At 39.9% G+C, this 15,316-nt stretch overlaps 1 protein-coding gene across 3 annotated transcripts in view; it reads left to right on the forward strand.

The window, feature by feature from the left end:
• SEC24B (SEC24 homolog B, COPII coat complex component) overlaps positions 1–15,316 on the forward strand; it is an 88,922-nt gene that overhangs the window by 26,991 nt on the left and 46,615 nt on the right. For 2 of the 3 annotated variants that reach the window (XM_026659858.1, XM_026659859.1), the window contains exon 4: positions 10,377–10,481. The exons of the other annotated variant lie outside the window; for it this stretch is intronic. In XM_026659858.1, the coding sequence (XP_026515643.1) occupies positions 10,377–10,481 (105 nt within the window). The remainder of the gene's footprint in view (positions 1–10,376; positions 10,482–15,316) is intronic. 3 annotated transcript variants of the gene reach the window in all.

The raw sequence follows: 15,316 nt of genomic DNA on the forward strand, positions 1-15,316 counted from the left end.
TAAAGTAATCTATTGTCTATCAACTGGACTTTTATCCCCCAATCATGCAGAGATGAATACTATTAATTGTTTGAAAAGTACTGTCCCCACACTAAATCTTTTTAAAATCATTACACAAAGTGATGTTTGTGGAAATTGATTTGCAGCTGCCGTTTGGTTAATGGAGTTTGCTACAGCACAGTGTTCCTTAATCCTCCTAGGCAGTCTCACAATAATAACTCACATACAAAGTGTGTGCAGAGTCTGTGCGTCCAAACCAGGGAGGAAATGTGATATGATTGCATATTTAAATGTATATATTTATCTTAATGTGCGGTATTCCATATGTACATACTAGCAGTGATATGTATGGAAAGTACAAACATTTGATACATTCTATACAGATCATTGCAGGTATTGCTGAATACACAGCTAAATGTAAACATCTTTATAAATTCAGTCTCTCTCAGTGTATATAGCACAGTTGGATAATCACACTTTCAAGACAGAGATGTCCAAATGGTATGACACCAAGGCCCTTTTTAATTTGCCAGGCGCCTGAGGGTTCTACTGATTGCATATATTTGTTTTAATTTTATCAGTAATAAATGCACGCAATCACATTTCTTGTACTTGCCTCTTCCTTGATATAGGAATAAAAGTTGTTGGCATTCACTGGCAATAGAAACCTGTAGTTGATCAGCTTTATCCTCTTCAGTTACAGGTTCATTTCAGGTCTCTGAAATGCTGCAGTTAAGGCACTCTTGAAATATTTGTACCAGTGATTATTTGAATTTGGGATCACGTAATACACTTTTTTTTTTTCTCTCATTTGGGAGGGATTCTGCCTGTAGTACAGATGAGTATAAAGTGTCACAGATTATTTTTTAGGTTTAATGAAGTGTGCTCTTCCTCATGGCATGTGCCCACTGGGGGTTACTACTTTACCTTGTCCCATGGTTCTGTACATTACAAAGTACATCTTATCTCATTCATGTAAGACTGTGTGGATGCTCCTAAGTCTTGCTTAAGTGCTTTGTGAAATTTGACTTGCGCTTAAATGCTTTGCAGAAGCAAGTGCTTAAATGTCTTCAGTGGGTTAAACATGAACTTAAGTGTTTTGCTGAATCAGGGCCGCAACTGTGAAAGCCTGTTAAGGTAACTGAATTTTACACTGTTGTATATTTGGAAGCTGGGTTAATGTTGATCCAGTGTGAACAAGGCTTAAAATAGCAGTGTTGTGAAGATGGTCAGGGAAATTTCTATAAACTCAATTTTTCTTTTAAAAGTAGAGTCTACAGAATCTGAGTGTAGCTTTTTGGAAGTTAATTGAAGTTTTAATGCTCTAAATGCATATTTGTCTTGAAATTGGCTGTAACATATAGATTAAGTGAGCTGATTTTTGTCCTCTCATATTGTAGGTAAGTTTAAATAATTTGTGGCCTGCGTAAATTCTCGAATAACAGAAGCTGATGAGTGAATTAAAAAAACAGTTTAAAAACAGCTAAATCTAAGAATGTTGAACAGCAGGGTCCATTTTTGAACAAATGCAAGATTAATCTTAGTATTTCAGTCAGTGCCTAGATACTATGGTGATGGTTGTATTGGAAATCTGAGGGTAATGTAAAGGAAGACTTGTTAAAAAGCTACTTTATAATCTCATTTCTTTTCACTTAATTCTCGTTTTATTTTTGACACTGCTACTATTATGAAATCCAAACCCAGTAATTGTATAATTTACATTTTGGAAATCTTTCATATTGTGCTAGAATAGTCTTGTTTTAGCAACAAAAACAAAACCCTGCAATATCGTATAACTGGGTATTTGTACTTTTGAATTCTAATCCTGTTCTCCAAAATGTCCTTACAGTCTGCCATCTGCAGATTTTATAAGCATACTCTCCACTCCATGATCCAAGTCATTTAGGAAAATATTGAATACTACTGATCCCTTCGTAACTCCTTTTGATGCACCTTCCCAGTTTGACAGCAAACCACTGATAACTGCTCTTGGAGTATGGTCTTTTAACCTGTTGTTCACCTACCTTACAGTAAATTCATCTAGACTGCATTTCCTTAGTTTGCTTATGAGAGTTCCATGTGGGACGATAGAATAAAATCAAGAGCTTTCATGTCTTCTGCTTCCCCGCTATTCACTTGGCCAGTAACCCTCTCAAAGAAGGAAATTAAGTTTGTTTAGTGTTCTTGACATCTTGGCTATTCCTTAAATTCCTATTATACTCTAGGTCAGTGGTTTTGAACCTTTTTTCATTTGTAGACCTCTAAAAAATTTCGAATGGAGGTGTGGACTCCCAGGGGTCATGGGCCACAGGTTGAAAACCACTGCTCTAGTTGCTTACAAATTGATTGTTTAATAATTTGTTCCAGTATCTTTCCAGGTATTGAAGTTAGGCTGACTGGTCTATAATTTCCCGGGTCCTCTTTGTTCCCCTTTTTAAAGACAGGTGCTATATTTGTCCTCCACTCTCTGGGACCTCACTCGATGTCCATGAGTTCTTGAAGATAATTGCTAATGGTTCCAAGATTGCTTCAGATTAGAGACTGGATTTGGATTATGAAAGAATGATTCTGAGCATATATTTCCTCACGGTTTATGTGTCCTGTCCCTGTAGACCTCCCAGCTTCTACTGGGACATGTAGTTTGGTTTTAAGCCCCGTCCTAAACTCTGACTCACAGCTAGTGGAACACCATACCAACCATACCCTAGCTGCTTTTGGTTTCTCTCTCCTTTTCTGTTCCACTCCTTCTCCTCTTCATATCTGACCCCGTTCCTGTAGTTTTTATCTTCTGTCTTCCTCACCTCTTGTGTCTTACTGAACTTAATCTGTTTCTCTTCCCCTCTTAATCATGCCAGTGCTGCTCATGTTCTTGCTCAGCACTTCTGAACCATTGTAAAAGGAAACTGATGTATTCCTAGTCAGTTCATTCTGCAGCTCCTGCTGAGCCATGAGTAAAATTTTTAAGAGAAGTACAAATACAATCTGGTACTGGGAAGATAATTTTTCTTTTCTCTCCTCTTTACCAAGTGCACCCCATAGCATCAGAGGATAAGAATATCTGAACAAGTTTTTTCCACATTCTAGCATCAGAGAGAAACTGAAGAGTTCATCAGTTTCATTTCTGTTGGTTCTGGCTGTCACACTATCTAGTTGTTACATGTAGGAGCTTCAGCAGAGTGTGATCGTCCCTTTGGGAATGTTAATGCATAGTGTATTTGAAAAACTGGGATACCCTCAGCCTTGCTCTGTTTCTAAACCCCTCTAATATGTTATGGCATCTCACAACTCAGCTTCTCAAGAATGTGCTCACTACAGGTATATGTGGCGAGTCCTTGTTAGGTTGGGGATACCTCTGACTGATGAAAAAATAAGGGCCCTTTGCTAAGCTGACCTATTTAGGGAGTGGGATAGATACACAGACTGGTGTATCTAGATTCCCACAGGATACGCTGGGGGAACGTCTGGGATTGATTATCAAGGCTATAGTGGCAAGGAGGCCTACAGTGCTGGAGCTGCAATCTATTATTGGGCATCTTAACTTTGTATGCTGAATAGTGGCCACAGGGTCATTTTGGGCATTTTGCACCAGGCGGTCATTGGGAATATCAAAGCCCAACCATTTTATAAGCTTAATGAAGAGGTGAAGGAGGATTTGGGGACTTGAGAACAGTTTCTGAATCATTTTAATGGAGTGTCTTTTTGGAGGGAGGAACGGATTATAGAGAGAGAGTTATAGATCGTTCGCTCTTACTTTTGATCAACATGAATAACTTAGCACTCAGCACCACAGTTAAAGCCCCGCTTTACTCTCCGCTGTAGATGACCTGCCGGTGCCGCCTTCTTGCATTGCAAATGTGAAAGGCTAATGCCAAAGACCGCCTGGGGATCCGCGTCTTCTGATGTCATGCGCGTCTTCTGATGTCAGCAGGCACATCAGCAGTATGCCATGACAATGTATTCAAACATAGCTGGGTTCTCTACCAGCCCATCAAAATTACAACCTGGAATGTTCCAGCTCTTCACAGGTGTGTTCATCAGGTCACTGTCTCATGCGGACCATCTTGGCATATCAATCGCAGGCCTAATGGAAGCAAGGCTGATAGATCACGGATGCCACAAGGTGGAAGATTCATTACTTCTGTATTCCAGCAGCCCCAGCCACTTATAAGGGGTAGCATTACTACTTTGAAGTGAAGCCAAGTCCTTCTTGATAACCTGGATGCCTGGATCTTCTCTGCTACTTATTGCATGTCTTAAACATTGGCACAGTCACCTCGCTATCATAGTAGTCTATGTGCTGACTGAGAAATCTGTTGATTCAGTCAAAGATCATTTCTGCGATCAATTGGAATCTCTAGTACGCACCATCCCTCCACATGACAGTTTTGTGATTCTTAGCAACCTAAATGCAGGTACTGTCTCCCTGCGAATTGGGCTTGAACAGGTCACTGGCCATTACAGTTCAGGTACACTCAACTATAACTCTTGCTGCTTTCTCACCTTCTGCGCCTCTCAGAATCTTTCGATTCTTGGGTCATGGTTCAAGCGGTGATGCATACACCAGATGTCATGGATCTCTCATGATGGCATCTGTCAGAAGGAGTTGGACCACATCATCACACGTGACAGGCGTCTCTTCACCTCCTGTAGAGTATATCGTGGTGCGGAATGTGCCGCGAAAACAGATCACCACCTAGTGGTTGCCTGCATGGCGTTGACACTCTGACAAGCAAGTAAGCCCTCTGTGATGAGGAAAAAGTTTGACATCGATGCACTTCTCTGTGTGTCAGGTATAGCCAACAGGTTTTGTATCAACGTCAGAAATAGATTCTCGGCTCTAGCTGACCTGCCAGATGATGTCGAGGTTGCCTGGTCTCTGTTCACCTCCATCCTCCACCAATCTGCCGAGCAGACCATTGGCTATTAGGCGCCTAGCACGCCGACCATAGCTATCAAAGGAGGCCTTCCAGACAGTTAAATTGAAGGCCACATTCTGTCAGTGTGGCGATAAGCCTGCTTGTACTCAGCTGAAGTGAAAGTTCAACCCCCTGGCACTCTGCGATCTTGAGGCATATTATAACCAAGTGGCAGATGATGATGAATTTGTCTTAGCGGTCTAGAGGTAGTTACTATGAAAGGCCTCTTGAACAACAGCCAAGGCCATCCATGTAAATTGGATGACATCCTTTCACGCTGGGTGGAAAATTATCACAGTGCCCTGAATCAGCTCTCCAGTTGCTGCTTGTTCAAAGCTGGAAGTTTTGGCAGCCACTGTGGTTTCAGGCCCAGATACTTGTACTGATGCACCAACATTGGATGAAGTGTGCCATCCGCTAACTGAAAATGGACACTCAGCCAACACCGATGGCATTCTCCGAGAGCTGCTAAAATGTGCTATTGACTCTGTTGTGGAATCACTTCTGGCCATCTTTCATTTGGTGTGGAGAACTGGAACCTTGCCAACTCCCTGGAAGGACGGTATTGTGATCTCACTTTATAAGGGCAAGGGACCACGCAGTGAATGTCAGAGCTACAGCCCGATCACCTTGTTGTCCATGCCAGGGAAGTTGTTTGTGCATGTTCTGCTGGCGCTTTTGGAGCCCCTGCTACATCAGAAGTGTTGCCCCCAACACTCAGGCTTTATGAGGAACAGGTCCAATTAGATGTCATTTTGGCCCTCTTCTTGTTGGAGATACACCATGAGTTCAAGAAGCCCCTGCATGTAGCGCATGTCGATCTTAAGGCTTCGTTTGATTCATTTGACTGAGTCACACTATGGAAGGCCTTAAAAGAGGTAGGTTTCCCAATTGCTCTGCTGGACTTGATTAGCAAGCTGCATAATGGAACCACTGCCCGTGTACATTTGGGGAATCGGATATTGGCACCTTTTAAATCAGTATCTGGTGTCAGGCAGGGCTGTGTCTTGGCCCCTGCACTCTTTTGTCAGGCAATGGATTTCATAATGCAGTATTCTATCAGGTCCATAGGCATTAAGATCGGTGATCTCTCACTCTCAGACCTTGACTGCCAATGATGTTGTTCTTCTAGTACAGAGCCCCGACAGGTTTCATGAGGCACTCCAGCAAGTGGAGGAAGGGTTGGCTTCCATGTTTTGTGGTCAAAGACAAAGCTGCAAAATCTAGGACCAAGTCCACCTGTGACTCCAATCTCTTTGAATAATGAAACTGTCAAAACAGTCCCCGGCTTTTGCTATTTGGGGTCTATACTCACCAGTTCATTCCAACTCTCACACGGAGGTTCTCCATCAGATGGGCATCACAGCGTCTGTCAAGGGGTGTTTACAATGAATATGGAATCAACATCATCTCAGCATGACAACCCAGTTCAAGATCTATTTGAGCTGTATCCTTTCCATACTGTTGTACGGTTGCGAAACAGGACACTATGCGACTCAGACTGGGCAAAGCTGGAGGCTTTCCACACAAAATGCCAACATCGTATATTGGGCATAAAGTGGAATGACTTCATTTGTAATGCAGATGTTTACGGTCGCTCCAGTCTACAGACTACTGGGACCATTGTCTTATGCTTTTCGGACATGTCGCAAGAATGCCACAAGACATTCTGGTGACCACCGTTCTTGAATGGCTTGTAACATCTGGGATAAAATTCCACCAACTGGGGTGTGGAGGCAGACCCCTTATTACATCGGTTCATCAAGTCTGTTCCGATGTTGGACTCTTGGGCTCTCAAGCCCTTACAGTCGCACAGGAATGGACCAAACAGTGAATGATCACTACAGCTGACTGTTCCACTAAGTGTTGAAGAAGAAGAATTATGGATTCATTCAGATGCATCAGGAGGAATAAGTTTGGGAGAATTTTACCGAGGCAGGTGGTGTAGCCAGAATGGCCTTCAGATTGGCTACAGAAATATGTAGTAGAGAATATAACATTCCTGGAATTCTTTCCCATTTTGGTAGCTATAAGTATTTGGGGAACGGATTTTACAAACAAAAGTGCATTTTTGGAGTGACAACATGGCAATGGTACATATTCTCAATCGCCAGTCCTTCAGATCACCTAAGGCTCTGAAGTTGGTAAGAGCTTTTGTACTACAGTCTTTAAATCTTGACATATGGTTTTCTGCCAGACATGTTCCCAGGATCAATAATGAAATAGCTGATGCATTGTTGTGATTTCAGGTGGATGAATTTCAGGACCTAGCATCCTGAGCCAACAAGGAGCCAGAATAGATGCCAATAGCATTCTGAAACCTTGACGTATGATGGAGTAGTACAGAGACTGGTAGCACCACAGCCGTTTATGGCTGATGGCAGGAGTTTTTAACAATTTTGTGTAATTTCAGAGGAGGGGGAGGGCCTGTCAATGATATCACTTATTCTGGAAGATCAGAAATTTCAGTACATTGTGTCTGGCAACCTGTGGGCTGGCATCTCTGGTCCCTTCTCAGACCTTACATTTGTCAGTAGAATAAGGGGTTACCCAGATCTGTGTAGTGGGTTTATATTTTGGAGGTTTTTAGTAACGTAGCCTCAAGACATGGGCCCCAGAGAGGATTGCTGTGGTCTAGTCACTGTTCAGACGCTTGAGGATTTGGTGCTATTTCTCATCCAAATATGCAGAAGCAGACAGGAGTCAACCTTGTTCAAGACTGCATTCCTGGTAGTTTTTTGGAGCTTTTAGAATGAGTGAGCTAGTGCTTGGGTCAGTGTGGGATACTTTGAAATGGGCTTTGGAGTGGAGGAATAATCAGTTGTCTTGGCCTGAGGATATTCAAAACTGTTCAGGGGATGAGGTGAGTCCATCATACTACAGGAGGGGAGTGAGGCCAGAATTTGCCCACTAAGGGCTTAAATAGAGAAGAGACCGATTGAAGAGGGCCCCCTCTTTATTCTTGGTGATGGAAGGCCCCTCGCAACATACCAGCTTGTTAGTTTTCAGAAAAGGGCTTTTAGAGTTGACATTACTGGTGCATAATTTGGTCCCCACTCATTCCAGAGCAATGACATTCAAATGCATATGGGACATATGTGAGACCCCAGGTAGAGAATTTGAACTAATTTACTGTTTCCAATTTCAGAATCATGCAAATGGACCAAGCAAGCAGTAGTGTGGATCTGTAGGTACAATATTGTATACTAGATGCACAAGTAGGCTTTCAGGTCATCTGGCAGTTCACATCTGTGTCTAGGCAGGGTGGCAGTCCTGAGCTAATGTGGATGGCAGAGCATGCTATGGGAACAGTTGATGCCCCTTGTATACTCTTTGGCAGCCCAGGAGCAGAAACTGATTGCAATTATTGTTCTCTTCGTTGAAAACTATTTGTGAAGGCGTAAGGAGGTTGAATTGATGGGTTAAGGGGGATGTGGTGCAGATCCAGGAGTTGTTTCCTGGGGTGACAATTATTTGGTCTGACATGTTGCAACGTAGGATATAGAAGGGGGCCATGAATCCTCCTTGGGTCAATATGACGGGGAGGTATGTGAATAGGGAGGTGGCTAAATTCATATATAAGCAAGGGAGTTTGATAATTTCTCATTGGGACATATCTTAGTGGCACCTGAATTATTCAGGGAAAATTAGAGAAACAGGTGTACTCAATATTAAGGGAGGAATCAGTCAATATCTAGGAGCCTGTCAGGGACAGGGTGGGAGGAAGTAGCCAAGCATAAATGTACTCGTTATGTAAGGGATATGGTTATTGGATAAAATGGATTGGAAAAGGATTGGAAGGGAAGCATCACTTGAGATCTGAGTAAAGGGGTTTTTGGGGCTCCGAAGTCTGCTACAGTGAGGAGCTGACCACCCTCTTTTTTTCTATTTCCCCCTTAAGGCTGATACAGCAGGGAGTGGCCCTTCCTCCTTTTAAAGCCCCCTTTTATCTCATATGAGGGGAGGATGGTGGGGGTCCAGCAACAGGATGGCTGGAAGCAGGTTGGGCATTAGGTGGAAATGATTAGGGAAATGCCTGCATTGTACTACCTTTTGCCAGGTACTTGAAAATATTTTAAGTGAATAAAATTGCGACCTAATTAAACCATATCCATAGCCTCCTGTCTTTCTTCTGGCAGGGCCAGACAATGTTCTGGTATTCTCTTTGGTTTCTTATTTCCTCTTCCATTGCCTTGGTAGCTGCTCTTCAAACTATCCCCACTGAGTTGTATTAAGTATAATTTAAATACTCCTGATTTGTTCATTTGAGAATCTTTTTAAAGCAGAATGATGTGATGGCTAGCTTGTGTATTTTAATAAAATACATGTTAATGTGGCTCACTATACAACAGTTAAAACAGTTTGAATTAGTAATTGAATGTCATTACATATACACATCATTGTATGTATACATGAATGCCAATGTGTATATGATTTATCTGCCACAATTTTATTGTAATAGAATGTTAAATATATTGTCATGTCTCATATGTGGTATACTAGTCCAGTGTAAATTCAGGACTTCTATTAGAAAAACACAGAACTCTTCAAAATTTTGGAAGTGTCTGAGTTAATTTTTTTTAAAGCATAGTAGTCCATTGAGCTGCCAAGAAGAAAACTATGGTAAGTTGCATCTATAAAATCAACAGATGTTCAAGATTTTGAGTACTTGTGTAGTTTGTCAAGTCAGTAGTTCTGCACACACTGTCAACTGATCAGTACTTAACGTGGCTATACATCACATCTTTACACAGTATATGTATCTAGTGCCTTGTCTATTGTTTGTATTTGTGTACAGTGCCTATTGTATTAAAAACTGTTGGTTACAGTTTGTAGAATGTTCTGTGATGACGTTCCTGGGTGCTCCTCCGTGCTTTTGAAAATCAGGCCATGTATTTAGGTGCCTAAATATGGACTTATGAGCCTAACTGTAGGCCCTCATTTTTGACACTCTTGACCAAGTAAACCGGCACAGTAGTGCTAACACTTATTAAACTGGCATATCTTGTTTAAAATGCATGGTAGGAGTGTGATGGAAAACATGGAAAGGTGGAACATGTGTGCGCTTATACGGTGAGGCAATGATATATTTCATTACTCTTCTTGCTAAACTGCAAAATACTAAAGAATTTGGATGATTCGTTTTTAAAAGGGCAAGTTTGCCAAGCAAACTTATTCTTTCTTTGTCCAGAGGAATTATTAAACATATTTTCCTTCCTGCTAGTTTTTCTTAGGCAGTACTAATGCTGAACCAAACTAGTTCACTAAAAAGCTGCTTCTGCTAAACTACTTACAGAGATGATCTAGCTCTCTGAGACTATTAATGAACTTTCATCACTTGCATGTAAGATGTTCTCTGGAATGCCTGATTTCTCTCACTTTTAATGCAATGATTTGTGACTTTTGTTTCTCATCTTTCCTGTCTGTTTGACTCTTGTGTTTGTGCTTTCCACTTCACAGGCATGCAGTATGGTGGATATGTTAATAATCAAGCTAGCTCTGCACCAGCTCCCTTGTCATCAAGTTCAGATGATGAGGAAGAGGATGAGGAGGATGAGGAAGCAGGTCTGCTTTAGCTTTACACCAGTATATTGCTTTTTTTCTGCCCAAGTTTTGTCTTCGTATTTCCACCTTGAATTATTAAAATTAAAAATTTAAACCCAAAAGTAGTTGCGAGTCTTCAGACACCTAGCAAGCTAAGGGGAAATTTCCAACTCTTGTATGAATATGGTAGTTAAAAATGGAGTGTAGTAATTGGCAATTGTTCAGTACAATGTTTTTTTTCCCCCCGAGGTAACATGCATCTTCGTATTTTATAGTGTAAAGGTTGCACTTTATAAGGTTGTTTTAATTTCAGTATTCTAACTTTCAGCAAACTTGTAATGTTCTAATGGAATGTGTCTTGATGTAGAGCTTTTGGATGATTGGTTTAGCTCTGTTACGGCTATACATGTAGATGTTTTACCACCTATGATAGTTAAATGTATCAGTTATTTTTTGGTATTTCTCCTTCTAAGTATAGGAAACATTGTAAATACTACAGTAAAGAAACATATGTTGTAATGTGGTAAATATTATTTTTAAGGCAATAACTGTATACGGAACCTGTCCTGTGTTTCTCTAGTACTGTCCAGTATCAGGAAAGACAAGTCTGTTTAGTTTTAGGAGACAGAGAAAGGAAAATAGTAAAACTCCTGAGATATTCTCAGTCTAGTGACTTAAGCTCAAGATCATCCTCTCTCTCCTTTTCTGATATGCCAGTGACCAGTATGATAGAGATATCACCAATGTCTCTTGGCATGGCTTTTGGGAGGATAATCTTTATAAAGAAAAATATAGATCTCTGAGAAAGTGATTGCCATGTTTCTGTTGGCCCACAAGTAGTTCATCTCCACATTCTATTGCAAAATGATAGACCTTTGGAATTCGGCACACTTCAAGAAAGTTCTGCCCCTCTCCACTCTATCTTTGTTGTGATATTTCATTTCCTTAAAAAAAAAAAAAAAAAAAGATATGTTAGAGAATATCGGTTTTGTGCAATTTCATAATGGAGCCTTAATTATGTGTAATAGAGTATTTGTCCACAGGCACTTACCTGAAAGTATTTAGGGTGTCAGATAAAGTGAGACCAAAGCTGACCTCCCTTTTTCTTGTGGGGTCTTGACCCTGCTTGTCTTTATGGATTCTCTTTCCCCAAACCCTGGTGGATAATTTAGAGAGATCACTTACTTTGAAAACTGTTTTTCTTATGGCAGTTTGTTTGAGTAGGATTGTTGGGAGTTTCAGGCTTTTCACTGCAAGGATCCATGTTTGTTTTTTATCAGAATGGTTTAGTTTCAAAACTAGTTCCACGTTTTCTGATAGTTCCTCAGGTCATGATAGTTTCTCAGGTCACTATTTATTTTTCTTGCTTTGCATGAACCCTAAAAGAGAAGTAGATCTACAGCCTTGATGGTGAGGAGAGTGCTAAATATCTCCTTTAAAAGAGCCCTCTTGAGAGACAAAGATATGTAGCCATTGATTCATCCTACTGGTAGACATTTGCAACCTCTTGTATTGTGTACTACTGACCGTGCTGTTGGTATTGAGGATTATTAGGAAGTCCTACTGTTAAAAGCTGAAGAGGCTTCAGGCTCAATTTAGGCTTATTTCATAAGGACATTCACTGCTTTGGGAGTGGAGAGAATGGTTACTTCTCTGGAACAATGTACAGGAGCCACATTTCTATGCTTTTACCAGTCATCATAGCCTTGACGTATGGCTCCTGCAACTGCCTCTTTTGAAAAATGTGCTCGGCAGGCTGTTACACATGAAAGTTTTACTCAGCTGTTGTATGCTGTGTAGAAGTTTGTTTTCTGCAGTGATTTAGAAGGATATTTTGAGAATAATTTCTTGCCTCATATTTGTTTCCTTGTGTCTTACACCAGCTCACTTATCCTGCCCATTGAGTTCAGTTGGAGGATGCTTTTCATAGGTTTTTTGTTCAGAAAGCATTTAACCGAACAGCAAGACGTGTTCCTGGAGAGTTCTCTTAACAAAAAGGCATACCTAGAGTAACGTTTTATCCCCCTCCTCCAAAGAAAAAGATTGGTCTTGCAATCTACCATGTATAAAAAAAAAAAAAAGCTAATTTTTAGCATTTTGCAGAGACCAGCATCTATTTCTGAATGAAATTAAGTTAATCCATTTAGTCTTCAGAGTTTTTGAAAATTAAAATTGAATAAAAGCAGAATTCAGGTTTATTGGTGAATGATCTTAAATGAAATCTTTATCCTGCTTAATTTTAAATTAAGTTTATCCATATGTTATTTTATAAATCTGAGGAATGTTTTCTGCTAAATTGTTCCTTATAACAGTTGCTTTCTGTGTAATCTGATTCTCTAGTTTGTTACCTACTTAGAAGTGGTGCTGAAGAAAGGTTGTAAAATATGTATAATTATGTTACTAGCATGATCAGTTTTTTAACCAATAATATTTTTACATTGGTCATTAGATGTTCATTGTAAATTTTTTGTCAAGATTAAGAAAGGTTAAATTTAGACGATTACTCTCACAAATAGCACTACTTAACTCTAGGCTCACTGCTTCTTTTGACTTCAATGGGAACAGAATTGGACCCTCTATCACAGGGGTACTCAAACTGGGGATTGGGACCCCTCAGGGGGTCACGAGGTTATTACATGGGGGGTCGTCAGCAGTCAGCCTCCACCCCAAACCCCGCCTTGCATCCAGCATTTATAATGGTGTTAAATATCTAAGAAAATGTTTTATAAGGGAGGGTTGCACTCAGAGGCTTGCTATGTGGAAGGGGTCACCAGTACAAAACTTTGAGAACTACTGCTCTATCACTTCAAGCAGAATAATACCATTAAAGCCCTGGCAACAAAATGTCACTTTATTTTGCTGAGACTAGATATTGCATGTAGGGGACTTTAATATTAGGTTTGTTTCTTAGATTTCACTGTATTCAACAATGAGTCAGCGGTACAAAACAGATACTTCCTTGTGCAACAAGTATACCACTACAGTGGTAGAAATCTGGTTGCGAAAGTGTCTCAAATTCCAGCTGCAGTGATTGCAGAACAAACCACAGAACCTGACGGCAACATTACAGTTCATGGTATCAACAACATTTTGTGTATATTGTACTGATGGTTATCTTGTACACTGGTGTTCGAGTCACTTAGTACATGATACTGGAAGAGTCAGTAATGTGGAGGGAACTCTGTTACTAATATGTAAGGTATACAGAGAAATCAATACTATTATCCTGATTCAGCAAGATAAGTGACTAAATTTAAGCATGTGAGGATTCCTATTGAAGTCAAATAAATGTGTAAGTAACTTGCTGAATCAGAGCCAGTCATAGGTTGGTATCAGTAAAATGCAACATGTCAGAATAATAGTATGGAGTAGTGCAATCAACAAAATATGCCTTGCAATGGGGAAAAAAAATCTGTAGACCCCCTCAGAATTCTCATATACGTTGGCACGCTGATGAATTTTTCAGGGGGTAGGGACAGTACATAAACGATCTTCAGGGCGATGGGGTCAAACGTTTCTCATAGGATATGAGGAGTGGTATTCTTTTCATCACATTAGACTTCTTAGCAGAACTGTTACATAGAGAACCTGAGATGTTTCTCTCCAACTATAATCCTCTTTCATACTGTATCTTTCTCCCAGAGTTGGCCTGGAAAGCTTTTGTAGAAGAAACCAAAAATAATTCAGATTTAATTACATTTTTAGTCTGACACTTGGGGGGGTGGGGAGGAGTTATCATTTGTGCTTCCAAACTGTCATTCATCTCTCAAAGATCTTCACGCTATTCTTTGGAGATATGTACTTTGACTTCATTGTATTCATTAAAAATATATATTTTAATTTCTGCTTCATAACTATTGATTTTATGCCAGCACTATCTAATTAGAGTGCTACACCTTGAGATATATATTTTTCATGCTTTAGCCCAATTTTGCATAGTAATCATCTTTTCTATGCATTCACTAAAGTAAAGCTTTGACGCGTCTGTGCTTTATTCTGCCATATAGTCTGATCATTACATAATCACATCTTAATGAGTGACTAGTGCAAATTGATTTGATATCTGATTGATGGTGTGAGTTGATGTAATAAATTTTATGGAATCCAATTTACTGTTGAATAAATGAGAAATATTTTCTACAACTAACCTGTGACACCAGAACATTCACAAAACTTGACCTACCTTAAAATGATTATAATTGGGTAGTAGTCTCCTCTTTGTGTGTGGTTTGATTTTGTTTTTTTTAAGTAAAACCAGCTTTCTTGTGCAAAGAACATACTCATTTTAAAAATTCCTACATCTATACCTACCATATTTTGTTGGGTGTGGAAATAAGCTCCCCTTTTGGCTTTTAATTAGCGTTGGTTAACCAAACTTACAGAAGCTATGCTGCTACTGAATAAACAAGAATCTTGTTTGCTTCAGCTCCTAGGATTTTTCACCTGATCGGGGAAAAAAGAGAAAACTTGGTAGGGAAAGAAATGTTGGTTTTCAAGCTCATAAGTGAATATAACAAAGGAAGGTGTTTATTAAGTTCACAAGTTTATTTTTAATTAATACTGTACTTCAAAAAAAAAATTTTTTTAAAGAGGGAAGTAAAACTTTGTTCCTAAGAGTAACTGATTTTGAATGTTGAGTTTAAGCCTTGTTTTACACCCTAGTTAAAAACTTCATAGAAACAGTTATCATTGAAATGCCGAAGTAATCGTTACAATAGTGGTGTTTCCATGTTACTAGTAATATTGTCTCCCAGATGCATTTCACTCTGCTCCTATGCATGGAACACTTTCCCCATTCCAGTTTGCTAAGCCAGCATGCTCTCTCCATTAATGTCTTCCTGAAACCCACTTTGGCT

Source organism: Terrapene carolina, unplaced genomic scaffold (assembly GCF_002925995.2).
Source record: "Terrapene carolina triunguis isolate 2854851 unplaced genomic scaffold, T_m_triunguis-2.0 Scaffold706, whole genome shotgun sequence".
Taxonomy (NCBI): Eukaryota; Metazoa; Chordata; order Testudines; family Emydidae; genus Terrapene; species Terrapene triunguis.